Here is a 26,880-nt window from a genome sequence, read left to right as displayed (position 1 = left end):
AAATGTTTAGAAACTTTGGTAGCAGAGACTCAACTCATATGCCAGAATGTTGGACAAACCGCAACATTGCTTATTTGAATATCTAAAACTTTTAAATGTAACTGAATTGTAGGATCTTTTAGAAGTGAATATACATTTTCTTTTTTTCTTTTTTGTATTATCTGTATATATAAAAGTGAACATTTGTGGGTGGCTGGGTTTGTGGCAAAACATTGTTTCTTATACAATTCCACACTGTTTCACCAGTTTGCACTACATTTTTCACAGTTACCTGATAGGACCCTCAAGACATTACTGGCTACATGACATATGGACAACACACCCCTTTTCCTGGATTTCAGTATCTTCTCACATGAGACGGTTGCCTGAAATTGGAGAAACATCAATGTGGTCCTAGAAGGGATGGTCCCGACATAAGGGTCACAACTTGAGGTCCTTCAAGGCTGTAGGATGCACGGTTTCCGAGATATTTGCCACACAAGGGTGAGGTGGCAGGTGGGAGAGAGAACGGAAGGCCCCAGTATTCAGCAGCACACCAACTCATCCAGAACAGAACTGGGAGACTTATTCTTGGCCTCAAGCCCAGGGACCGTATCTCTCCGCTGCTAAAATCCCTCCACTGGCTCCTTGTGGCTGCAAGGATCAATTTCAAGACCCTCTGAGTAATACACAAGCCTTTCTGGTGCCAGAGTCCGCACCATCTACAACCCTCTCTTCCTAAATACTCTCCCTCTAGAGCCTTCTGCTCATCCTCCTCCAACTCTTTGTGGTTGAGCAGTTTTTCCGGAGACTTGGGGGTAGATCCTTATCCTCTGCACGTGCCTCCCTCTGGAACAGCCTTCCTGCCTCTCTCCATCTTAAGCAGGATCACCTTAAGTTCTGGAAACTCCTCAAGACCTTCCTCTTCTCTTCCTCCTTCTCTCTCCCTCTCCCTGCTAACCTCCATTCTTTTCTCTCCTGCCTCCCTCCTCCTCTCGTACCTGGTATTACCCAAATTGACCTTTTACTATTGACCTTTTGTCCTAATTGACCTAATTATAGTTATCCTAATTGACCTTCTGCACAATTGACCTTTATATTATTTTAGTTATTTTATATATGTATTGGGTTGATTTTGGATTATAAATAATATAAGGGGATTGGGTTGGGAGTTGCGGGGTGGTTTTGGATAGGGTGGGAGGTTGCAGGGGGTTTCCCCCCCACATATATGTCCTAATTGACCTTTTAAATTAGGTAAATTCTCCCGAGGTCAATTGTGAAAAGGTCAATTAGTATACATCCTCTTATCTAACTCTATTTAGCTTCTTGCTAACTGGTCGCCTGGTTCACCTCCAGAGACTCACAGGTCCCAGGCTCCCCCGCCAGTCTGGAACTTGCCTCCAGGCCTCTGCACTATTTTCAGCACTACTGCACTTCAGCCTACGATCCAGGAGAGGGATAACCTCTCTGCACCTAACCCAGGGCCCTGCTGCACTGGGTGCACTTGTTTCACCCCTTGCCCGTTCCTCGCACTTCCGTCTGTACACTTGCATGACCTGAATTTACTAGGACTAGTAAGTGCATTTGTCTGGCCCCCCACCCCCTTTTTTGTCTCCCCTCCCTAGTTTGGTCACGCTTGAAACACTTCATGCACTTGCACAAGGAGAAATGCCATCAGGCCTAGTACGCTAGCTTTTTGTTCGGTCATTCGGAAACGTCAAGGCCTAAGAATGACTACTGTATTCCCTTGTTCCCTTCCCACCTTGAAGCACTTTGAAGCACTACACCTATGTATAAGCGCTGTATAAATTAACAATCACAATTACAATTACAACTCTTGCCTCCCCCCAACGTCTGTTTCAGGGTATGTCAGCCAGCCACACGCACCCATTTTTTAGCGCAGTTTACTTCAGGGTGCAAAGCACATCAAGCAATAAGCGAATCGGAACAGCGATCTACAAGATCAAAGATTTTCAACAATTGATGAGAGTGCTATCATGTCTGTCTACAGAAACCGTTTGGAGAACGGGTGCTTTTGCTAGTAATGTATCTGATTTGTAGTTTTGTAAAACTGAATGATTTGTTTTCCTTTTTTAAAACTTGTATGTTGTGAAAAGTTAATTTGCTTAAACCGTAACACAATATATAAAAAGATGAGGCACTACAGCAACTGTTTCAGGCTGTATGGCTAGCTGTCCTGGGTAACGTTCCTTCTTATGGCAGTGATGACCTGCAATGACCCAGCATCCAAGCTGACATGTGTGGAAGAGTGAGTGGATGAGCACGGATAGGGCTTTTTCACTTGGGTCAATTCGCCCTCTTGCACTCATAATGCCATTTGGCAGGAAACAATATCTCGTCACCACTTCCTTATCAAACATGCCAAATTGATGTCCTCTAGAGGAAGACCCACTCCCTACTTCACCTTCAGCATCTGAGCATAATGGGCAGGGCCACAGTAGCAGTACTGGCCATTGGGAGACAGGCATATTTTCCAACAAAGAGTTGTAATTTCCCCTATGATATTTTCTCCTTTGTGGGTGTTCAACTACTTTCCCAGTGCTCCTGTTGGCATCACTTCTCTCATTTACATAAGGAGACTAAGCAAATAGGCAGGACAGTCTCACATATGCAACCAAATTTCATATGTGTGTGTGCCCAACTTCCCCCATCATTCTTCATGTTTTGCTTGTGCATTAATTGATGCGTCCAGTTGCACAAGGCCTATTTCACTGCTTGGAGGCTAGGCACACAATGCAGCTATAAACTCAGAGGAACCAAATAAAAGGCTTTGTAAAATATGCCCCACTGAAAATAATGTTGCCTGCATAAACACAGAAATATAATTAATAAAATGTAAAACATTAAAACATTGGTACTTACAGCTTTAGTTACTGAGAGAAAGCGGTCATAGCTGATGAGTACAATAGCATTCACGGAAGAAGAACACAAAGTGGCATCTAAAGCACAATACATTTTACAGAAATATTTCCCAAAAGACCATCTTCCAGTGTATGTATATGCAATATACCATGGCATTGAGATGGAACCTAAAAAGAAGTGAAAGTTCATTAGGCAACATTTCCTTCTTTATATGATGCAATACACCGTCAAATATACATGTACTTGGTTTTACAGTAGAGGTTGACTGTACCAAGAAATTCAACACAAAGCATTAACAAAATCAACGAAGCTGTAACACCATATTTTGCATAATACCGCCTGCTAATAAACATTGGCCTAAGGACATTCGCATTGCACTGAAAACAGCATCCGAATGAACCTGAATCGAAGCTGACTTTGCCGCCATTTTAGAATCATCCGCCATTTTGATTAAACTCCTGTTTTCTGTCTCATGTTAAACTCTGTGTTCAGCTCAAGCTGAGAGAAATGAACTTTGTACTGTGTAAACATGCTGTGACTCCCGAGAGCAGAATGTTTGTCCTGCACCAAGAAACCTTGGAACTAAACTGAACTTCAATCTAGTTGTTGTCTGCACCAATATCTTCATCCTTGTTCAAATAGTGGAACTGAATGCTGAATAGCTGAAACTGTGTTCCTTTGCAGAAATCCATTGTGGTCATTCTTGAAATTGGACTTACTTTAAGTCGAAGACAAATTTCACCATTGTATTCTGTGTTCAGACAAATATGTCAAATGTTTGAAGACAACATTGAACATTGTATGAGTTATTTGATTCAGTATTAGCAATGTGAACTGGGGATGAACCCTAGCCAATCGGTAAACTGGAGAAGGGCCTGGACCATGTAACCGGGATTGTGTATAAAAGATGCATACTTTGTAATGTCCAGCACTCTCTCCCCTCACAGTGTTTGCTGGTACACACTGCGATGCGCTGAGAGCTGGATAGCTATCTGTATTTGCATATTAAATAATACATGTATCTCTGAACTGGTGATTGGCGTATTTCATTTTTGGTGGTACTAAGCCTCAATATTTCCTTTGGTCTTTCAGATGGCGCCCGAATAGGGACCCTCAAGATTGATGTCATCTCGCTGAAAAAGAGACGCAGCTACCGGACTGGGATCGGAGAGTGAAGGGGCCCCCTGCAAGAGACGCGACTCCTCAGCAGTACTGTATGATCCGATCCCTGGACGGCAAGCAAGCGGTTCAGGAGGACATCTTGACAAGGGTCCCCATATCGCGGCAGGCTCTTTGCCGAAATCGACAGCCACGACGATCCTTTGAAATCTGATCGGACCCTTAGTATCTTTGAAATCAGGTGAGTCGTGCCCCGATTCCTAAGAATCCTTATATTGGTTGCAGATTTGCACTTGCAAGTACAAACGACACCAGGTAACACCAGTGATCTGACATGCCTGGGAAATTGTCATCCTGTTTCAGGGTATTATTCCACAGAGATAGACAATCTTTGGGATGAGGCCAACTGGCGCCACCCGTTGGGTCGCCGCCTTGTTTAATTTACTAAGTACAGCCTAAGTAGTATTGTATTTAATGATATTTGGCACATACAGACTAGACATGTTTCCGAACTTCAGTGGCCAGTCTATGGCAGTTTTAAAATTGCCCGCCTAGAGTATTTTGAATCTATATTGTTGAAGAAAAAGGCTAGGCCTGCAGCATTTGATGCAATTAAAGATTGGAGAAAGAAAGCTATGCAGCAACTTAAAAGTAAAGAAAAACATACACGTAGACACATGACAAATGCTGAGAAAGCATTATTGCATGATCAACAGAATCAATCAATATTAGAAGTATGGATAGGGATTTTTCACTTGATGTACAAAAGATATATCTGTCTCAGGATGTTCATACATCAGATTAACTAATTAACAAATTGTTGAATGAACGTAGAACTGTTGCAACTGCACCTCCTCCATATGTGCCTTCCCCAGTTGTTGTGCCTCCTCCTGTTGCAGTTCCTCCTCTTCCTGTTGTTGGTCCTCTTCCTGTCGTTGTTCCTCCTCCTGCACCTCCACCCTTACCGACAGTTGCTGTTCCCAAAATTCTGTCTGCACCTTCAGCAGTATTACCTCTGTTAACTATTGAATCCTTACCAGGTGGTTCTGCTTCGCCTGTAGTAGTTGAAGGGGCGGGAGTTGATCCAAGAATAGTGACTCGTGGTACAGTATCCAAAGCTAGAAAAAGAGAATTGCATACGTGGGCTAAAAAGTACATAGAAGAGGGCGATGAATGGGCAGTTTTAGTTGCGATTTCTGTCCAAGAAAATATTCCTGAACAGACTATTTTGATAGAAGGGATGGGAACGCATTTAGCTGAGATATGGAGTGATTTGACGGACATGAATGTCCCACAGGGGTTGAGGGATTTGAATGTCCTAGCCCACTCAAGGGACACTGCAGAGAAAGTACATGAGAATGTTTAGAGGGTGTTTGAGTTTAAGAGGGAGCTAGACCGGTTGCAGAAAGATTAAATGGATGATAATGGACGGGAAACCTCATATGTGCAGAAACAATTTCTTTCTTCTTTCTCAATGAGTGAGGAAATGCGCATTTGCACAAGCGACGCTCTTAGATGGATTTTTGATGTTTCAATTTCTCCCATTGAAGTGCATGGCACGTTTAGTCAGTATGCTCCAGCAATGCAAAGGAAAGTGTTACAGGTGATGGTAGAGTATCTAAAAGATGAGTTTATGAAGAGAAAGGGTTGTTGTCCTGCAGATTTGATGGTCATTTACAAGAGAGCATTTTCACCCGATACTGCTTTGACTACTTTGTCACTTGATTTAGCCTTGTTGCTTAATAAACGTTTAGATTTGCCAACTTTACAATTGCTGATGAGCGAGGTTCCTCCGACATTTGTTCCGAAAGTCCAAATTCAAACTAATGCCGCAGCAGGAACGCCTGCTACTACTGTCAAAGCACATTATGTTTCTCAGTTTGTTCATGTCCCGTTTTCTAGACCGAAAGTGAATACCATTAGACAAACAATTCCAGATATTAGGAAGAATCCAACAGGATTTTATAAAGAAATTGAATCTGTCTTGCATTCATCATTTTTTAGGCTGGGTGATATAGATTTATTGTTTCCTGTGATCCTTCCTGCTGATCTATGGAAGCAGATTAGAACTGTAGATGATCAGGCAGGGATGGATGATACATGGGATAACTTAGTACAAATAGATAGAGAAAGGAATACTGGTGAGAAACCACCACAAGTGATACAGAGGTTGCCAGAAAGAATAGTAGTTAAATTGAAAACTCTGGTTCCTGAGAAAAGAATCATATGGGATAAATTTACGGCTTGCATAGAATTAAAGTCAGAGCGTGCACCAGAGTTTTTTTTAACAGATTTGAGCAAGTATTTTCAGATTTTAGTGGTCAAGACTTGAGTACAGAGTCAGGGAAAAGGCTATTTGTAGACAAGTTTGTGCTCGGATTGTTGCCTGAAATCCAATCACAGATTATACTTCTGAGAGTGCTTAGCAAGCGAAATCACAATCTAAAGAATTACGTATGGCTCAGTACTATGAAAATAGGGTTAATACAGAGAAGGAGAAGGCTGAAAAGAAGAAGGGGGACTTGAAAACTAGAGTATTATTACAGCAGATCGCTAGAGGAGCTATAGGTGGGAATACACAGTTTAGAGGCCAATTTACATCACAGGGTAATGCACAACTGGGACCTGTACACATGAACCAAAGTGCATATTGTAGACAGGAAGTTCATTGGCGAGCACAATGCCCAATCCTTCAGCAGAGATCGAATAGCACATATGGTGCCATGGGTAGACGATCCAGAGGCCGTCCTGGGATAGGGGGTCCTGGTAGAAGTCAGTATGCACAGAATCACCATGCACTGTTACTGGATAATCAGCAAAAAATTGTTAATAGTGGGAACATTTTCGATAATCCTTCCACTGTCTATTTTTCTGAGGATCTTGCATTTGATGATATACTGTTCCGTTAGGACAGCCCGAAGCAGAGTCTGGAACCAATACCTATCCCGTCGATCAGAAAGGGCCCTATGTTGAATTGAAGGTGGGGAATAGGAATTTGATAGATACAGGAGCACAGACGTGTTCTATTGATCATTAACGGGTTCCAGATATTCCACTGTCAGGGCAGAACAACATTTCTGTAGGGTTTTCTGGTACGCCAGTGGTTAGTCCGGTCTCTTGGCCGGTACCAATTTCACTGGGGCCATTCACTGATTCATGTGCATTTCTTTTGACAGCAAATTGTGGCGAAAATGTATTGGGATTAAATTTACTAAAATAATTGAATGCTGTAATTTACTGTTCTCCGGATGGCGTGCACTTAACGATTTCACCTCAACTTACTTCCGTTCCACAATTTTTGTCTAGACCTTTACCAACTGAATTGAATAGAGTTCCGACATGTCTATGGGCAGTTATTGATAATGACGTTGGCATTTTACACATTTAACCAGTTAAAATTGTGTTGAAACCAAGTATCAAATTGCCGCGTATTCCACATTATAAGATTTTGGTTGAAGGTGAACAGGCTTTGAAAACTATTATTTCTGATTTTGTACACATTGGTGTGATTGAGGAAATTGCAGGGAGCGTGTGTAATAGTCCAATCCTACCAGTTTATGAGAAAGGGGATAATACGATTCCTTTTCATTTTATTATTGACTTGCATGTCATTAATAAGGTTGTTGTTCCACAGTTCCCGATTGTACCTGATCTCACTACAATATTGAGCATAATTCCAGCTACGGCTACACATTTTAGTGTTGTGGATTTGAAAAAAAACGCTTTGAGTATTCCTGTACATGTTGAAAGCAGATATTTGTTTGTGTTCACCCTACGGGGACACTCGTTTACATTCACTTGTGTGCCACCTGGGTACACTGGGAGTCCAGGCATCTATAGTAGAGCATTGAAAGAACAGCTTGATTCACTTGAGTTACCGTCTAATTGTACATTGTTGCAGTACGTAGACGATTTGCTTCTAGCTGAAGATTCTGAAGTTGCTTGCAAGGAGGGCACCGTGTTGCTGCTTTTTTATTTAGCAGAGCATGGGCATAAGGCTTCATTGAAGAAGTTTCAATATTGTCAACAGGAGGTCACCTAGTAGGCTATCTGCTGTCAAAGGAGGGATGAAGATTGACACCTGAACGGATAAAAAGCATCTCTAGCATGTCTGTCCCAAATACATAGAAAGAGGTCAGAGCTTTAATAGGCATGGCTTCATACTATAGACAGTGGATCCCACATTTTTCATTAATGATAAAGCCTATGTTGGCACTGACAAAGAAGGGCATTTCTTTGCTTTTACCGTGGAACATGGTTTGGCAGAATGCTTTTGATCTGCTCAAGGCTGCGTTGTGTACAGCACCAGTTTTGTGCACACCAAATTATGAAAAGATCTTTTTGTTGTGTGTGCATGAATGTGATGGATGTGATTTGGCTGTTTTGACACAGGAACATGGGGGCAAGTATAGACTGTGCGGTTAATTTTCCTCCACGTTAGACCCTGTTGCATGCACTTTGCCAAGATGTTTGAGAGCTGTAGCTGCTGCCGCTGCATCTGTGATACAAATTGAGGGTATGGTTTTAGGTCATTCTTTAACCGTAATGGTACCCCACTCCGTAGATGTTCTATTAAACAGAACACAGACGCAGCATCTCACATCAGCGTGACTAACAAGGTATGAGCTGATTCTATTTGCTCCGCATATCCAAATTAAGAGACGTTGCTCATTAAATCCGGCCGAACTATTGCCTCTTCGCAAGGAACTGATTGTAGTGACAAGAAGTCACATGACTGCCTCTATATCACAGAACAAGAAACTAACAGCCGAATTGATCTAAGTGATACAACACTGTAGAATCCGCAAGCGGAGCTGTTTTGTGATGGCTCCTACTTTAAACTCCCAGATGGTACATCCACTGCTGCTTACGCAATCACCACATTAAGCACTATTGTGAAAACCAAACGAATTCCGCATAACTATGTGCAGGCCACAAAGATTATTGCGTTGACTAGAGCTTGTAAAATATCTGAAAGGCTTAGTTTAAATATATTCACAGACAGCCAATATGCGTTCGGAGTTGTGCACAACTTTGGTCGAATATGGGCTGAGAGAGGTTTCTTGACCTCGCATGGAACAAAGATTCAGCATGGTACTTTAATAGTTTGGTTACTTTCAGCAATTGCGCTTCCAATCCGGTTAGCAATAATGAAGTGCGCTGTGCAACAGAAGGTGACGGACGACGTAGGAAAAGGATAGACTTTGCTGACAGAATAGCCAAACAAACTGCCACTGATTTACATAAAAAAATATATGTGTTAGACCCAACAAAAGAGGTCACTGATACTCATATGATAGATGAAGGAATTGTTTGTATAAAAGAAATTCAGGCTGACTCTACTCCAGATGAAATTAAACAGTGGGCTGAGGGTCCAGCAGGTCTAGATGATGAGGGTTGTTGGGTAGATAACGAAAAGAAACGATGGATTCTACCCAATGCCTATGTTACTGCTATGGTGACAATGGCTCATGGTCCAACACACATATGTGCCAAAATGATTTGTAAACTGTTATATCCTGTCTGGTATAATAATAATATTCAAAAGACTGCTGATAGATGTGTCCAACATTGCATGATATGCTTGCAGCATAATATTCGGAAAGGAACACAAACACCAAAGGGTAGTTTTGGTCCTCCCTCCATGCCTTTTGAGGTTATTCACTTTGATTTTATTGAAATGGAGCGTTGTCAGAACTATAAGTAGGTTTTAGTGGTCATCTGTGCTTTCAGTAAATGGGTTGAAGCTGTTCCACTAAAAGATGCCACAGCAATGACAACGGCGAAAACCATGCTGAAGGAATATTTTCCTAGGTTTGGTTTGCAGAGAGTCATTTGGTCGCATAATGGTCCACATTTTATCACTGGTGTCATCCTTCAAGTCTGTGCAGGGTTGCAGATTGGCAAACGGTTCCACTCGGCCAGACACGCTCAAAGTGCCGGTCTTGCGGAACACCATAACAGAATATTAAAGAACAAGATAGCGAAGGTCTGTGCACATAGCAATTTGAAATGGCCTGACGCCTTACCAATAGCCTTATTATCAATGCGGACAACCGCACAGTCAAAGACAGGGCTCTCCCCTTATGAAATTGTCATGGGGAGGCCAGACAATATATGGAACATACCAAAACCCAAACTGTTGAAGAATGTCGAACATTTGCTTCTTTTTGACTACTGTGACCAGTTAACTCAAAACTTGTATTTGATTCATCAACGGGTGCGAGAAGCCCTCCCAGTAAAATATGAGGGTCCAGGTCATCAACTCCGACCTGGCCAATGGGTCTTGATCAAGAACTTTGAAAGAGCCTCCTGTCTTGCACCTCGCTGGAAGTGACAGCACCAAATCCTTTTGGCCACGCAAACCGCAGTGCGAATGGCAGGCAAGAAAATCTGGATCCACGCGACGCATGTGAAGAGGATTCCTTTTCATCTGCCCTGCGACAAAGGAGAGGAGAAAGGAATTGCTGATCTTGATGCTCGCAATGAGCCTGCTCTAATCAACACCAAGGGTGTCACGGAAATCCTTCCTGAGCCTGTGGGGCCAGGGGAGACTGCTGCTTTGTCTACGAAAGTCCTTCCTGAGCGTGTGGGGCCTGAGGAGATTGTTGCTTCTTCTTCAAATTCTTCTTCACCTTCGAGTGATCTTGCTTCTGCTTCCTCATTGTCTTCAGGAAACGACAACACTTTGTTCACAGATCATACCATACATTGAGTCTTAAGGTATGATCGGCGACCACGGAATCGAAAGTAAAGGCCAGCATAGGCTGCGCTCAGAGGAAACCACCGTTGAGCCAGTCCCTCATAATTCCTCTGCTGCATCAAATAAGATGGGACCAGCAAAGCTACCTTTAATCAACACAGGCCACATGGTCAGGTGGTCAGGTGCCACCGACAGATGAACTAAAAAAGCATAACAGTGAGGCTTCTTAACAGACGCTGAGAAAAAATGCTCATTTTGAAAGCCACTTGCACTAAAAAGGATATTGGTCATTTGTTTGATGATGAATCTGCCCATCAAGGGTCATGGTCCCCAAGGACCAAATGGTTACTGGTTACAATAGCAGTATTATTTATAATTATATTGACATTTGGGTTCTGGTATCTAGAAATTGTGCATCCGCTTGATGTCTTGTTACCGACTGCAAGTATCTCCACTGTGTCTCCACCTTATGTGCATCTGCACACTCTTCTTCTTCGAGACCTCCAACACAGAGGGGGTTATCGTAATAACACTCTTTTAATGATAATGAATGCAACCCATGCCATTCGAAATAAGAAGAACTGCTGGATTTGTTCACATTTGCCGCAACATGGGGAAAAGGGACTGGGGTGGTACATACATCCTCTTCCTTTAATTACTGCCTGTTATGCCTCGCTTAGGGCATTATTCTTTGGTTGTTGGAATGATAGTATCACTGGGAATTTTGACGGGACTAAGCTTAATGAATTTGAAAAGAGAGTTTTAACACCTTTAGGATGTTCCTTGTTTGCAAATATAAGCAAGCTGAATGTTGCTTCTATTAGACTGGCTGACAGACTCTCTAGACCTTTTCAATCATTGATTTCCTTCAAGATGGCTCCCGTAGGCAGTAGGGATACCATGCCTCCTTCCTATAAAATCAATCATAGTCCAAACTCCATTCTGCATACAAAGGCAAGGTTCTCAACCAATGGGTACATTTGAGGGATGTACAAATATTGCAGAATATCCGTGGTTACCCTGAGATTGGGAGGATACTTGTTATTTGGGTATATTGGGTATATTGCTGCCAGGAGTATATGTCGCCACCACCGCCGAAGTCTCTAGAACTCGTCCCAGGTGAGATGAGAATGGTGATACTCCTTCACAAGTCTTGGGTGATGTGCCATATCCTTCGTACCATTCTGGGGACAGATAATGAAGTCTGAAACCATTAGGAGATTGGCAAGAGTATTGGAGAAAACCATCAAAAGGACCACTGACATTTTGTATAACATGACGTTAGAACAGAAGGCAATTAGATTAGTGGCTCTCCAAAATAGGATGGTGCTAGATATCCTTCTGGCTGAGCGTGGCCAGGTATGCTAAATGGTTGGATCTGCATGTTGTGTTTTTGTACCCGACTCCTCCCCCACTATATTTAAGGCAATTCAGAATCTACATACCCTAAGTACTGAAGTACATGTCCTAGAGGGAAGCTGGGAAATTAGCACATGGTTCTGGGACTTGTTGCGATCCTGGGGTTGGAAAATCTTTGCAGTTCTTATGATAATCATTGTCATTATACTGTTCTGCTGTTGTTGCATATAATGTCTGCCTTTCATTTGTTCTTTGATAGGACGGAGTTATGCACAGGCAATAGGACCTAAAATACATATGCCTGAAAAAGATACCACTGTCTTAGTAATGCAGGATATTGCCATCAAGAAATTAATGGCGATTGATATTTCTGAAACCAGTGACTCAGGTTGCTCTGACAATGACACATGGTCTTTATATAGTGAAAATGATTGAGAAATGTTCTTGGCGTAGGCTAAAAGGAGGGTTTGTAAAACCATATTTCGCATAATACCGCCTGATAATGAACATTGGCCTATGCACATTCACATTGCACTGAAAACCGCATCCAAATGAACCTGAATCAAAGCTGACTTTGGCGCCATTTTAGAATCATCTGCCATTTTGATTAAACTCCTGTTTTCTGTCTCATGTTAATCTATGTTTTTGGCTCAAGCTGAGAGAAATTAACTTTGTACTGTGTAAACATGTTGTGACTGCGAATGTTTGTCCTGCACCAAGAAACCGTGGAAGTTAACTGAACCTCAATCTAGTTGTTGTCTGCACCAATAGCTTCATCCTTGTTCAAATAGTGGAACTGAATGCTGAATAGCTGAAACTGTGGGCCTTTGCAGAAATCCATTGTGGTCATTCTTGAAACTGGACTTACTTTAAGTCGGAAGACAAATGTCACCATTGTATTCTGTATACAGACAAATATGTCAAACGTTTTAAGACAACATCGAACATTGCATGAGTTATTTGATTCTGTATTAGCAATGTGAACTGGGTATGAACCCTAGCCAATTGGTAACCTGGAGAAGGGCTGGACGATGTAACCGGGATTTTGTCTAGAAGACGTATACTTGGTAATGTCCAGCACTCTCCCCCCTCACAGTGTCTGCTGGTATACACTGCGATGCGCTGAGAGCCGGATAGCTACCTGTATTTGCATATTAAATATACATGTATCTCTGAACTTGTGATTGGCGTATGTCATTTTTGGTGGTACGAAGACTCGATATTTCCGTTGGTCTTTCAAAGTATGAATTTCTTTTTTTTGTTGTTTTATTTTACATGAGCTCCTCCGTGAAGCTGTCATTTAAGTGTTATGTCACGTAAATTGTGCAACTGTGCAAGTCCATTTTAGACAATATTTGCACCAGGGCAAACATTGTTCTAGTGCAAATCGGTATTGTTTCAATAGGGGTCATTTTCTTTGTATGGTGAGTTGCACAGAGTGGACCTCATCAGTGTTTACTTACATGTGCATGGGACCTCTTTGTTCTATTTTCAGCACTTCCTGTGTGAAGTGCGCAAATAAGAGAAAAACAGGCAAAATGGCCTTGTTATTTTTTTCTTTTATATTTCACCTCAGAAACAGTGTCAACTGCCAAATCTATCTGGCAGACAGTGGGGCTCATTTTGCAAGTACTATGAATCATTAAAAGAAGGTGCTAAGACACACCTGTATGATTTATGCCTATTTTAACATCTTTAACGGTCTGTGAAATAATGTTTTCATTTGTTTTGAGATGAATGCGGTCACTAAACAGGCAGTCCATCATGTTCCTAAACTCTGGCTCAAAGCAACACATGGTTGAACCTCTGATATGTATTTTAATTTTGGCATCTCAACAGTATATTCCATCGGCTTGACTTTTAAAACCTGGTAAAGCAGCTTGATTCCATAGGAATCCATTATAAATGCCTCCAGCAATTTTGACCATTTTCCAAAACAGATGGGAATTAATTAATTAATTAATTAATTAATTAATTAATTAAGCAATAAAGGTAATGCCCCAGAGCCCATAGTTACAGGCTTGAGCGAAGCGAGGGGCTTAATGAAGACATCAGGGCATGGTACTGCCCCCCAGTGAGGGGCTTATTGCTATTAGTACCCCGGCCCGTTGGACTAGGGTACTGAAAGCAACTTTTTTCAGTTGCAAGACGCTCCAGCGTTTTGCAACTGAAAAAGTAAAAGAAATGCCATCCATTGAAGGGAAACAAAGTCCATTCTCCCTTTCCATTGTGGCCATTACAAAGAGTAAAAAACAGTAAACAAAAAAAAATGGAACTACATGTAGTCCCTTCTCCCTTCCCATGGCGGCCATTAAAACAATAGGAAAAAAAGGCAAACAAAGAAAATGGCCACCATGGAAAGGAGGGAAGGGACTATGTGTAGTTCCTTTTCCCTTTCCATGGGGGCGTGCTGCAGATCGGGAGCGGATGGCCTTGGATAGAAATGTACACAGCACGTCTGCTCCCAAAAACCAGAAGGTAAGTAGGTTTGCAGGGTGGTTGAAATCTGTGCAATAGGGGGACAGGGCACTTACCTTGTTCCCTTGCAGGGAAGTTGGCTGCCTCCAGCGCTGAGCAGCAGAATTACCTTCTAGTAAGCCTGCTCATTGGCTGGATTGCCACCACACCTTCCTCACTAGGTTCTTCTTTTCTGTAGCGCACTCAGTACCTTAGATCAGTCTCTTAGCTGTAGGACCAGGATTCGAACCTGCATTGCTTTGCCTCTCTTCCAAGACAAAGGCATTTCCCCTGAGCTATCCTCCTGATCCTATCTGTGAATTGTGAAAAGCATATGTGTGTTTACCCGTCTTTTACTCTTTATATTTCCATTTAATTTGAAAATGTAGAAAATTGCATGGCAGCGATCTTTTGGTGCAAATGTTAACAGGTGTGCAATTTTTGACTTACTTCTTTTTACATGAGCCCCTGCATTGGCAATGGATTCCTATGGAATATGGCTTCTTTTTTGCATTTGATGAAATCAGATTCAACAAGAATATAATGCGCTGATCCCTGTGTGAAAATATCATGGTGCTGTAAATTCATTATTTAGGCAGACAGAGCCAAAAACACAAAAGTAGATGTAAGATACGTTCCATGTCCTTTCTCTGCCAGCTAAATGTGAAGCATCCTCCTGAGCATAAAATCAGCCATTGAAAAAGACATGTCAGTGTTATGATCCTGACCCCGCCACCCGGGAGTCTTCAAAATAATATAAAATGAGGGGCAATCATTACATCAGTAAAATAAAAATATTTGCAAAAATATCACAGAACCAGTGAAATGTGTTTGTTATAAGTGCCCAAGACATTCTTTTACCACAGTGCCAAATAGATTCAAGTGATTTACCATGCCACGCCTGAAGGAATATAAATGCCTTTCTATGCTTGCTTTTCCCTCTACAGCCAAGGGAAATTTCAAATCGGCATCAATTTTCAGAGAAGAGAAATAATATCATTTTAGTGCCCTTTCTCAGGGGCAAACGATTTTGAAGTATTTGTCGCATTAGTGTGTATTGTGTCAGTGAAAAAGAATTAAATATGAGAAGATGGTTGCAGAGTGTGGAAACCGAGAATAAAGGGTGCAAGCACCACAGCTCTGCCTTACATCAATCACTGAGGAGCTCAAATTCCACTGAGCCGTAACATGAATGGAAGGTGTATATTGGAAATATAGAAAAATAATCTGCATACCTCAACCTAACCCCCTTCACTCCCCAGCCCAAAAATTTAAAATATGTACCTATCAAGCTGGAGGGCTCAACCCGGCAACTTTGATTACTAGCACAAAAGCTCTGAGCTTCTCAGTCTTCAGAGCTTCCTGTGCTGAAAGTGAGGCTGTTTTTTAGCATGACTTGAACACTCTTGAGAAAACCAGCGTTTCATAGGGTGGTCTATCAAAGTCAGGTTGCTTCAGCACTGACACGCGGGCACTGTTAAAAATAAAACATGTTATTATCTGGTCTTATTTTTTTAAAAAAGCTGGGCTACAACACTGATAATTAAACTTACATGGATCTCATTTCACATGTCATTGTTAAAACCTTAAACATCTGATCTGCTTTTTCAACATTGCATACAAGAACACCACGCTGCTATTTGCGGCATGACTACCTCCAAACTCGTCCAAACTCCGGCCTGGTGAATGGAGTAATTACCGGTCCATTCCAAGGTCGGAGGGACCGGTAATTCCCCATTCACCAGGGCCAGTCCCCATTCCCATTTGAGCCCCCATAGGGCTCAATAGGAAGGGGCAAGGCAGCAATAACGGTACCGTAAATTACGGTACAGTTATTGACCCCGGAGGCCCTTTGTCCTTAACGCCTGCTAAAAGCAGGCGTTAAGCAGGCGTAAAACCAGATGTGCAGAGCGGGTCCCGCGAGGGGACCTCGTAATCAGGCGGTACGGTGTTGACGGCGCCGGCACCTTTACAGGCGCCGTTAACCCCTTACTGCCTGACTTATAATGAGGCCCCATGTATTTTACATAGCAACTTTACCCATCAGGTAAGTCAAAAGTTAGTCTGTGTGGAAACAGTCACATGTCAAAATGTTTTTCTTAGATATTCAAGGATGTTGCTATGCTATATAATTTTGCAGCATTCCACGGATGGACAGTAATCTACAAGTTAGAGATCAGTTCAAAAAATACCTTTACTTCTTATATGAAAACTAAGGCCCTCATTACGAGGTTGGAGGTAGCCTTGCCGGTAGCTACCTCCAAACTCGCATCCGGCTTCAGCACCCGCGAATGGGCAATTACCGGGCTATTCCGGCCCAGCGGACCCAGTAATTGCCCTTTCGCGGGTGCCGGGCCCGGTACATCCCCATTCCCATTGAGTCCTATAGGGCTCAATGGGAATGGGGAGCGTGGTAGCACTGTTACCGTTAATAACGATACCGGTGCTACCATCATGTTCTGCTCGTGGGTGCCGGTACGCCCAACAGGTCAGAACTGGTGGCTACAAGGGCACCCGGAGCAGAGCTCCTAGTATGGCGGTACGGTAGCAACGAAGCCGATAGCGATACCAGCGCCGTCGTTGCCTTACCGCCATACTTGTAATGAGGCCCTAAGTGTTGTTTTTCTCCAAGCAGAATGTATCCGCGTACCATGTACAATGTTAATGCTTCAGTAAGATGACATGTAAAGGACAATCTTCAGGAATAAGAAACATAGTTGCATGTTGGTGGGTGCATTATGTTATTAGGACTGAGAAAAATTATGCATTTGTCTACTTCAAAATGTATTTTTTGTACTGGTGTTGGAAACTCGTTTTCGTCTTGACCATGAAGCCCATTTTGGATGCCTTGACACACAGAAAGTGTGTACATCTTCAAAGATAGCACACACTAAAGGATAAGCTTTAGAATGTTTCTCAAATATCTTGAAATAAAGGGTATTCATTTCTCATGCTTACATTTCTTTACAGCAATGTCATAATTCATGTAATTTGGGCTCTACTTTCCAGTGATTTCCTTGATGATGGCGTGCGTGTTGTCATAAGTGATGTCATACGTGACTACATCAGGGATGTCATCAATGTGCTTCTGCACTGTGCAAAAGGGCATTTTGGAGTTAAGAAGGCATTGCTTCCAGGACCTACTGAATTTCCAGGGTTTTGTTGCATTAAACTGGCTCCTTACCATCATTTAATCAAATGTTGTTTCACAAAATGTTGAGTTTTTTTGGTTCGCCGGAACCATTTTAACAGTTTCTTAACGAAATGTTTTTCTTAGAATTTCAAGGATGCTGCTATGCTATATTTCACATCACCTGTGATATTAAGGTTTTTCATTTTGATAACATAATTGATAACATATGCAAAGTTGTCAGTGTATTTGTAAGCTACACATTATAGGGTTCTACCCATAGGGAGTCTCTGGGCCATGGGATATGCCCTATGGCTATGGCCAGTGGTTATTTTTTCGGAGACATGGGGCCTCATTACGAGTTTGGAGGTAGCCATGCCCCTATTTGCGGCATGGCTGCCTCTAAACTGGGGTTCGGGTTCCCTGAATGGGGACTTACCGGGTCATTCCAACCTTGGAGGACCCGGTATTTCCCCATTCAGGGAAGCCATCCCCATTTCTTTCGAGCTCCTATAGGGCTCAATGGGAATGGGGAGGGAGCTAATAAAGGGGCCGTTAAAAACGGGCCCGTTATTAGCTCCCTGGTCCTTTAGCGGCTCCCGCTACGGGCGGCTGGTTCTACCAGCCGCCCTTAGTGGGACCTGCTAAAGGACCTCGGAATGCGGCGGTAAGGGGTTAACGGCACCGGCATCCTTACCGGCACTGTTAACCCCTTACCGCTGCACTCGGAATGAGGGCCATGGTCTTTGAACCTATCCTATGCCCCGCTGTGCGACCTGATGAGGAAAAGGTGTACATGGGAAAAAGAAGAGAAAGAGGGACCACAACACGAAAGAGATACAAAGCCCACTTTAGAGCTGTTCGACAGTGACATGGTATAGCAGATATGGTATATTCTTTGAACACTAGAGGGAATACCCACTTATTTGGAAGTGAAGGCCTGATAGCCAATATAGAACTGCTCACCATAGGGGCGCTTCAAGAAACATGGCTTACCACGGAAGTGAAATTTGATGGTTGTTGTACTGTCCATCAAGTTGCTACTCAGGGCTCTAGAGGTAGACCCAAGGGTGGTCTATTGGTCACAGTTAAACCTCCCTGGACCATTACAAAGCTAATGCAGTCAACCCAGAACATTCTTGCAACAACGATTTGTAATGGTGATTTGGCAATCGTACTAGCAAACATTTATGATCCACCAACCATGACAATGACTAAATACAATGCTAAAGTTGCACAATCTGTTTTATAGAGATATAGCCACTGTAATCTGACATGGCTGGTCAGTGATTTCAATGCTACTATCCAACAGCATAGTCTAAAATCAGCAGTAACTAAAAGTGCTAAGGGTAATAAACAAGGACAGTTGTGGTAATTGACCTTGGCGCCCTATGAATTAGTTCAACTAAATGGTTTTACACCTAGTGATGCGGATGTAGCAATCACAAGGATCGAGGAACTGTCAGCAGCCACCCTTGACTATGTGTTTGTGAATACCCGGGGCCCGCAATACATTAAAGATCTGTGCATAGCGGGCCGTGAAGAGAGTGACCATCTTCCTCTCTGTGTACTATTGGAATTTCCCATCCAACCATAGCGGCAGCAGAATATGACGCAAATGGCCAATTATACTTAAGTGAGGCACAGAATACAATCCAGTGGCATTCTCGTAATGTTAATTGTGCGGATAAGGTTGCAGTGGAATTAGTCCCCTGCTTTATACTCGAGGGAACATCCACTGCGACCAGGAAAACAAATCTATTAGAAAACTACACATTGTTGATGAGCAACATACAAAATCAACTTAGGGAAGTACATAGTTATAAGTCATGGGCTGAGAGGACTAAAAACAAAACACAGGTGCGAGAAGGCCATGACAAGCAGATCATTAAAGCTAAAAGGCTGATGACACAGGAGATTAAATCGATCATATCTCAAACCAAGATTTGACCAACTCAGATATAAGTAGTAGCACTAATAAAAAACACCAAGAGGAAATATCGGGACAGACTGAGGAAACACAAACGGGAGTGCGAGATTGAAAAATGGAAAAAGATTGCTAACCTTGCCCTTTCGAATAATGCCACAGGTATTTGGCAAATTCTACGCCGTGGGAAGCAAAGAGAACTCCTAATTAGCTGCATCTCCAAAGAAAAATGGCGGTAACACATTCAAAATACTGTGGGACGTGAAGAACATGTAGGAGATCTTTTCCCCATTCCTGAGGTAAAGTGGGAGTGCAAGGCATCAATTTTAGATAAAACTGTAATAATTGAAAAGTTAAACAACTCGTGCGCAGCCAGTCCAGACGGCACTTGTAATGTGTTACTCAAACAGGCTCCTTCTTCCTGGCAGCAGCCTTACATCTATTGTTTACACACACTGGAGAAGTGCACGCAGTACCGCAGTCTTGGCATACCAGCCACATACTGTGAGTACACAAAAAGGGCAAATGGGATAAGCCAGTAAATTTCTGCGTGCTTGCTATGTTGGATGTTTCATCTAAAATATTCGCACGAGTACTGTTATGTGAACTAAATAAGTGGATTACAGAGAAGAAAATCTTGCCTCTAAATCAGATAGGTTTCTGGCCAAAATGAAGCACAACACATAATCGATTCCTATTAACATCTGCCATAGATCACGCAAGAACCAATAGAGAATTGAATGTTTATGGTGGGTATATTGATTTCTCAGCTGCCTTCGACATGGTGCAGAGCAATTGGAATATACCGGAAGGTCTTTTGAGAATGTTGATGCTATTGTACACTGATACTAATGTTCGGATGCGTCTTAGTATTAAGGGGCAATTATCAGGGCTAATGCCAACAAGCAGCGGAGTAAAACAAGGCTGCATAGTCGCTGCCATCTCATTCAATCTTTATCTGGCAGACATGCAGGAAGCATTTGCCAGTACCTCAGCAAATTCCATTAAAATAAACTCAGTCATCATGGGCTGGCTAGCATACGCTGACAAACTGTTGATTCTGGACTACACACGGAAAGACTTGCAGAATATGTTGGATACATTGGTTGTGTATTCCAGCGAAAATGGGTTAGGCGTAAACATATCGAAAAGCAAAACAATGGTTTTCCCTGTAAATAAACATCCAAAGAAGTACATGTGCAAATGAAATCATATCAATCTAGAAAAGGTAACAACCTATAAATACTTAGGTATTTCTATTGACGAGAATTTGAATTGGGAAGCACATTGGGCTACTGTTAAAGAACGTTGTATGCTGGCAAATAATGCGTTTAGTGTATTTATTGGGAAAAATCTAGGTTAATCTGTGTTTGCAATACTGATGTTGTATACTGCTAAAGTAAGAGCTATCTGAATGTATGCCGTTGAAATTTGGGGACATATGTTTAGCAAACAATTAGTCGTCTTTGAGGCTAAAATGCTGCGCAAACTATTGCGACTTCCTCAGAGTGTCCCAATTGAATATATATATCTTGAAGTTGAGTTAACAGGTGTAAATTAAGCATATATAAGCCAATCGGTATTGTTATTTTGCGATCTATGTACTCTTGCAACTGAGACGATCCTAGTACCTTATGTCCAAGCACTCATAAGAATAAAAGAAAGGCAGCTTTTCTACTTGTGTGAGTCCTTAATTTGTAAATTAGGTTCTTCGTTGTTCTGTGAGACATCACTGCTTCTGCACTAATTTTTTCCCCATGTCCATGATGAAGGGGATACCCATCCTTTTGGTTTAGTATTCGTGCAACACTTTGTTATATGGGTCTGTGGTTTTGGATACATTTTAGTGGAATCTGCACTAGATACCTGCATTCTTAGGCTATAGCAGGTTTCTTCTGACTTTCATCATGGCAGCTTTCAATACTGTTTCAATCAGTGAAGAAAAGCTAGCGGAGGTGATAAAAGTTCCCTCCTGTTTTAAAAATTTAAATGGCACTAATACATCTGGGGATAATCCTAACATTACTAGCGAAACTATTTTGAAGTTGAAAAAAAAGAAATTTAGGACTGAAATTCATGGTCACCTGTTGACCGAGTATTTGAAAAAAAAAAATCATTCCTCTGGGCCTTTTGTTTCGGAATGAACCATGTCTATTTATAGAAGATTAGGAGTACAAAACATCCTTTTGCGGTGTAGTGACCAAATGCAGCCGTGATTGGATGTTATTAACCATTAATACAGCCTTAAGAAAGGGTGCCTTAATAAGTGAAGAGATTGAAAAATCTGAAGTGTCCTTTGCTCTAGATACCACAATAGTCACCATTAAAGAAAAACTTGACTTAATTGAGAAGCAAACCAATGAATTCATCAAATTAACTATCAACCAGAATTTTACCAAGGAGATAGCCTACCCTTATCTTAGTACAGATTTTCAGGGTCCTGTATATTGGAATGACCCGAATGGTCAGAGTCAAAGTCATAATTTCAATAAGAAAAGGGTGACTTTTTTGGATACTTCATCCGATGAAAGTGGGACATACTCTAATAGAGGCACCCGAGGCCAAAGGGGCTGTAATTGGAACAGAGGTCAGAAAATATGTAGAAGGGGTACACAATATTTACAATACCAAAATTATCCTCAGCCCTCTAATGTTGTCCCTCAGGGTCACTCAGCAGCCTTTCCTCCCTAGACTTTCCCTTTGCTTCCAGCCGATCAAGGCCCACCACAATTTCTTTGAGACCAGAAACCAAGCTTACTGGAGATAGCCAAACCCTCAGCGGTATATAATATTTCCAATAAAGTATTGAACAAACAGTAAGTATCTATATTAGAAAAAGGCGTTTCCTTCATTACAATGAACCAATCACAATAGAAGTAAAAAAAAAATCTAACAAGTTAATATTCCACCATGCCCCCAAGAAAGTCAGTCCTAAATTTAATTGGTCACTGACTAAAAACTATCTTGTCCAAATAACTCAATATGAACATCTAGGAGTGAATATTAACTCACATTGTTCAGATAAACTATACAAAGAAGAGCTTATTAGCCACACAAGCAAATGCCCTTCAGAAAAAATATGGTGCTTTTTCTTTAGTACCTGCGTGAATGTTTTATCTGCAAAAAGTAATTCCAATAATTACATTTGGTAGCCAGACTAAAATGATGCTCAAACCTGTCAGATGGGACATTCTAGCGGGTATTTTTTTAAAACTATTCTGCGAGTTCGTTCAAGTACCCCAATAGATCTGATTTGTTATGAATTTGGGCTGATATCACTAAACATAATAGTTTCATGGGCAATGACATCTCTTAATAGAAAAGCATTCCTCTCTGCACCTCTCAAAAAATCTATTTCCAGTTTTTAAAATCTTGTTAGAAAGTGAGAGCTTTACTCCCTTTACTAAATGGAAACAAACCTGTGAGAGATTCTTCGGGCTGCTGACATTTCTCTTGACCTACTTCTTGAGCTTCCTCACAAAGCTAAACTTAAATTATATAGACATGACTGGATTCTTACACGAGAAAAAAGTATCTCATGTTCTGCATATAAAGCAGGAGCTTTCTTAATTAAAGCACTAAATGATATTCCTACTTACATTAAAATATTTCCTGATCGATTATATGCTGACAAATTTCTGCGGTTTTGACTGAATCTATTATCTAACAAAATCAAAATTGCACTTTATACAAAAGGGACCCAACTACGTAGTTTATGCAGATACTGCAAGCTCATTGATAAACTTGAGTCTACTTATCATTTAATCACTGAATGTGAAGGACTACTTGAACTGAGTAAAACTTACTTTTTAAAGGCTTCAAATACAGACCCCTTTTATCAAAAAATCAAATGTGGATCGAAGTTTTTAATGCATCCAAAACTTCTCTGATTATTGATACGGTTAAATTCCTTTTACAATTGAGTTTGGGACCAACTTGTTAAGTGTTATACGATATAGTTCATATTGTTAAACTACTAGGCTACCATATTAGCTGTTGAGTCTTATTAGGCTTTTGTAAATCTTTATAAATCTTACTGTGATAGGTTTTTAAAAAGAAAAATTGGATTTTATAACTATTTTATCATGTTGCATTGTGAAATATTGTAATGACTTTTTATGTAATGATGTTTTCTGTCTTTTTTATGGCTATTTTTAATTCTGATTTTCTCGATATCCATCTAATCAAATTAGTGAATACTATCTAAAATGATGCAATAACTTAACTGGACTCATATGCTTAAAGAAAAAAATGTTTATGTCTATGTATGAAAGTATGATTCTATATGAGATCAATAATTGAAAAAGTTGATTTGTTCAACTAAAACTATTTTTCAATAAAAAAAAATATATATATTCCTTTCAAAGTGAAATCTTCCTTTACTCCTACACTACAAATGGTTTCCCAAAGAACTGCCATCTTTGAGAAGGTGGTATTAAAAGAATTCAATTTCATCTATGAAACTCAAGACAAAGCCAAACACTGGTCAATCTACACCTTTTCTAAAAAGAATGGAATTGCCTTTTTTTCAATTGTGAAATGATCAGTCCATTGTTATTAAACAGGTAGACAATGGTAGAGGGGTGGTAGTCTGGGATGCCAAGAAATATGACAATGAAGTAATGAGGTACTTGAATAATACAGATTTCTACCTTAAATTAAGGGGCAATCCGACTGAAAGCACAGTTAAGGAAATTATACAAATCCTAAAATGTGCTCTAGATGCGGGAGTGCTAAGCAAAAAAGAATTCCAGTTCTTGACATCCAAGGAAAAGAGGACTCCTCTTTTTATATATATTGCCAAAAATACACAAAGATTCCCTGACAACCCTGGGGAGACCTATTGTGTCTTTGTGTGCCATTTAATATAGAGACATATATGTTAATTATTTTGGATGTCGAATCTCTTTATTCAAATATTCCTCAACTAGAGTCATTGAATATTATGAAGGAATTCATATATTTGAAAGAGGGGTAACAGCAACTACCCAGTGAACTTCTGATAGAATTGCTTGAAGTAGCTTTAACAAAAAATGTCTTTCGCTTCAAAGCAGCGTACTACTTGCAAATGAAAGGTACGGCCATGGGGGCAGCCTTTGCCCTTTACTATGCTACCCACTATAGGTGTTAGTTTGAGCAAATGTTCATACTAAATGAAACTAACCCTTTCGGACTGGCTCTCAAATTCTATAAACGATATATAGATGAAATAATTATCAATTGGGATATTTTCCGGCGCCCGTCAATTGGAATTACTGGGACCGCCCTGGCTGTACTGCCCCGGTAATTTCCTTCCCATTGCCGGGCGCTGGAAACAAAAGTGACTCCGGTGGTAGCTGTGCCGTTTTTACCAGCATGGCTACCGCCGGGGTCATAATGAGGCCCTATGTCTCCTGACCTAACACAACCTTTTCTACTTGTGTGAGTCCTTAATTTGTAAATTAGGTTCTTTGTTGTTCTGTGAGACATCACTCATTGCTTCTGCTCTAATTTCCCCCCCTTGTCCATGATGAAGGGGATACCCATTCTTTTGGTTTAGTATTCATGCAACACTTTGTTATATGGGTCTGTTGTTTTGGAGACATTTTAGTGGAATCTGCACTAGATACCTGCATTGTTAGGCTATAGCAGGTTTCTTCTGACTTTCATCATGGCAGCTTTCGATACTGTTTCAATCAGTGAAAAAAGCTAGCAGAGGTGATAAAAGTTCCCTCCTTTTTTGAAAATTTAAATGGCACTGATACATCTGGGGATAATCCTAACATTACTAGCAAAAGTATTTTGAAGTTGAAAAAAAAGAAATTGAGGACTGAAATGCATGGTCACCTGTTGACTGAGTATTTGAAAAGAAAATCATTCCTCTTTTCTAAAAAAGAATGGAATTGCCTTTTTCAATTGAAAAATGATCAGTCCATTGTTATTAAACAGGTGGACAAAGGGAGAGGGGTGGTAGTCTGGGATGCCGAGAAATATGACAATGAAGCCTCTTCTGCGAAAGGCGACTTTGGCTCACCTTTATCTACAAATGGAGGTCAGTGAGATCTGTCAGTGAGATCTATGTGATGCAGGTTGTCATTTGCAATTCCACGCATTTGAGCTAGGGGTTGTTGAACCCCAGTTCTCTTTTTTGTCTTTAATGTCTCTGCAGATAAATTGTTTACTATCTGATCTATTTCTGGTTGGAGTATGAAGTGGCTTCCTTCCATCTTAATTTGGAAGAAAAAAGGGTAAATTGTTCTTCTTAAATATATGGAACTCTTGCCTTTGTAGAACGAAGTTGTGTTTTGGTCAGGTTTTAATTTGTTTTATATTTTTTGATTTTGTAGAACACGTTGTTTGCATTTATTCCGGGATGGTGACAAAAGAATTAAAAGAAACAAGAATAATCCCATGGATACCTTCTCATTATGTCTTATAATGTATATACGTGTTATATGTTTCTTTGGCCTGAGGAAGACGAACATCAGTTTGTGATTTTAAAAACTAGATGAATCAGTCGTCAAAACTATAATGAAGGGATAGTCGTTTATTAGAGGATCGATATTTATCTTTTCTTTTTAGGATACCTTTAGTTGACACAGGCCGATTCATGGAATAAATGTGCGCCGAAAATCCCGGCGCAGAGGGGCCAATACGTGCGCTGCGCCGAAAATCAGCGCAAAGCGCAGGGAAACCAGCGCACGTCGATTCATGGAAGTCCGTGCGCAAGAAAAGCAGAGGACGTGCGCCGAAAAAGCGCGCGGCGCAGGCCGGCGCACAGGTCAACCAACGTCGTGCGCCACGGCCACTGCGCCATCACTCCGAGCGCAGCGCACAGCTCTAAAGTAGGCGGAACACAGGGCGGGACACTCGGAATGGGGAATAAAATGGGGCACAACACTCGGAATGGGGAAGAATGTGGGCGGCACGGGGAAAGTTCAGGAGGCAAGTGCGCGGAACGCCCACACGCTCGCATACAACACGTATTCATGGAATAGAATAGGGCAAAAAAGCGCACGCTCAAAGCAGCGCACAGGCACAAACAGGCACAAACACGACCGCCACAAGAAAGCAGGCGGTAGCGTGTCTGCGCCTGCAAGAAATGTGCGCTAAAAGGCGCGCCAACAAATAGCACCTATATACAGACATAACCAATGTACAATACTGTTGCCCTCCTGGACAAATGACGTACAAAGGGGTACCCACAAACACAGACACGCGCAGAGAGAAAAACGTGTGCGTGCATACCGGGGTGCGCGGTAAGTCCCACACGCGATATGGCAGGGAACGTGGAATCGAGGGGTGCGCGGGAAGTTGCACACGCGAAATGGCCGGGTACGTGGA

General features: G+C 41.5%; 1 protein-coding gene across 1 annotated transcript in view; it reads right to left on the bottom strand.

Annotated features, from left to right (window-relative positions):
• LOC138498275 (histamine H3 receptor-like) overlaps nucleotides 1-26,880 on the bottom strand; it is a 451,272-nt gene that overhangs the window by 357,227 nt on the left and 67,165 nt on the right. Inside the window, exon 2 of the mRNA XM_069622113.1 lies at nucleotides 2,863-3,029. Coding sequence (XP_069478214.1) covers nucleotides 2,863-3,029 — 167 coding nt within the window. The remainder of the gene's footprint in view (nucleotides 1-2,862; nucleotides 3,030-26,880) is intronic.

Source organism: Ambystoma mexicanum, chromosome 5q, assembly GCF_040938575.1.
Source record: "Ambystoma mexicanum isolate Mex_15411 chromosome 5q, UKY_AmexF1_1, whole genome shotgun sequence".
In the NCBI taxonomy this organism is placed as follows: Eukaryota; Metazoa; Chordata; class Amphibia; order Caudata; family Ambystomatidae; genus Ambystoma; species Ambystoma mexicanum.
This window is presented reverse-complemented; position numbering and strand designations above follow the sequence as displayed.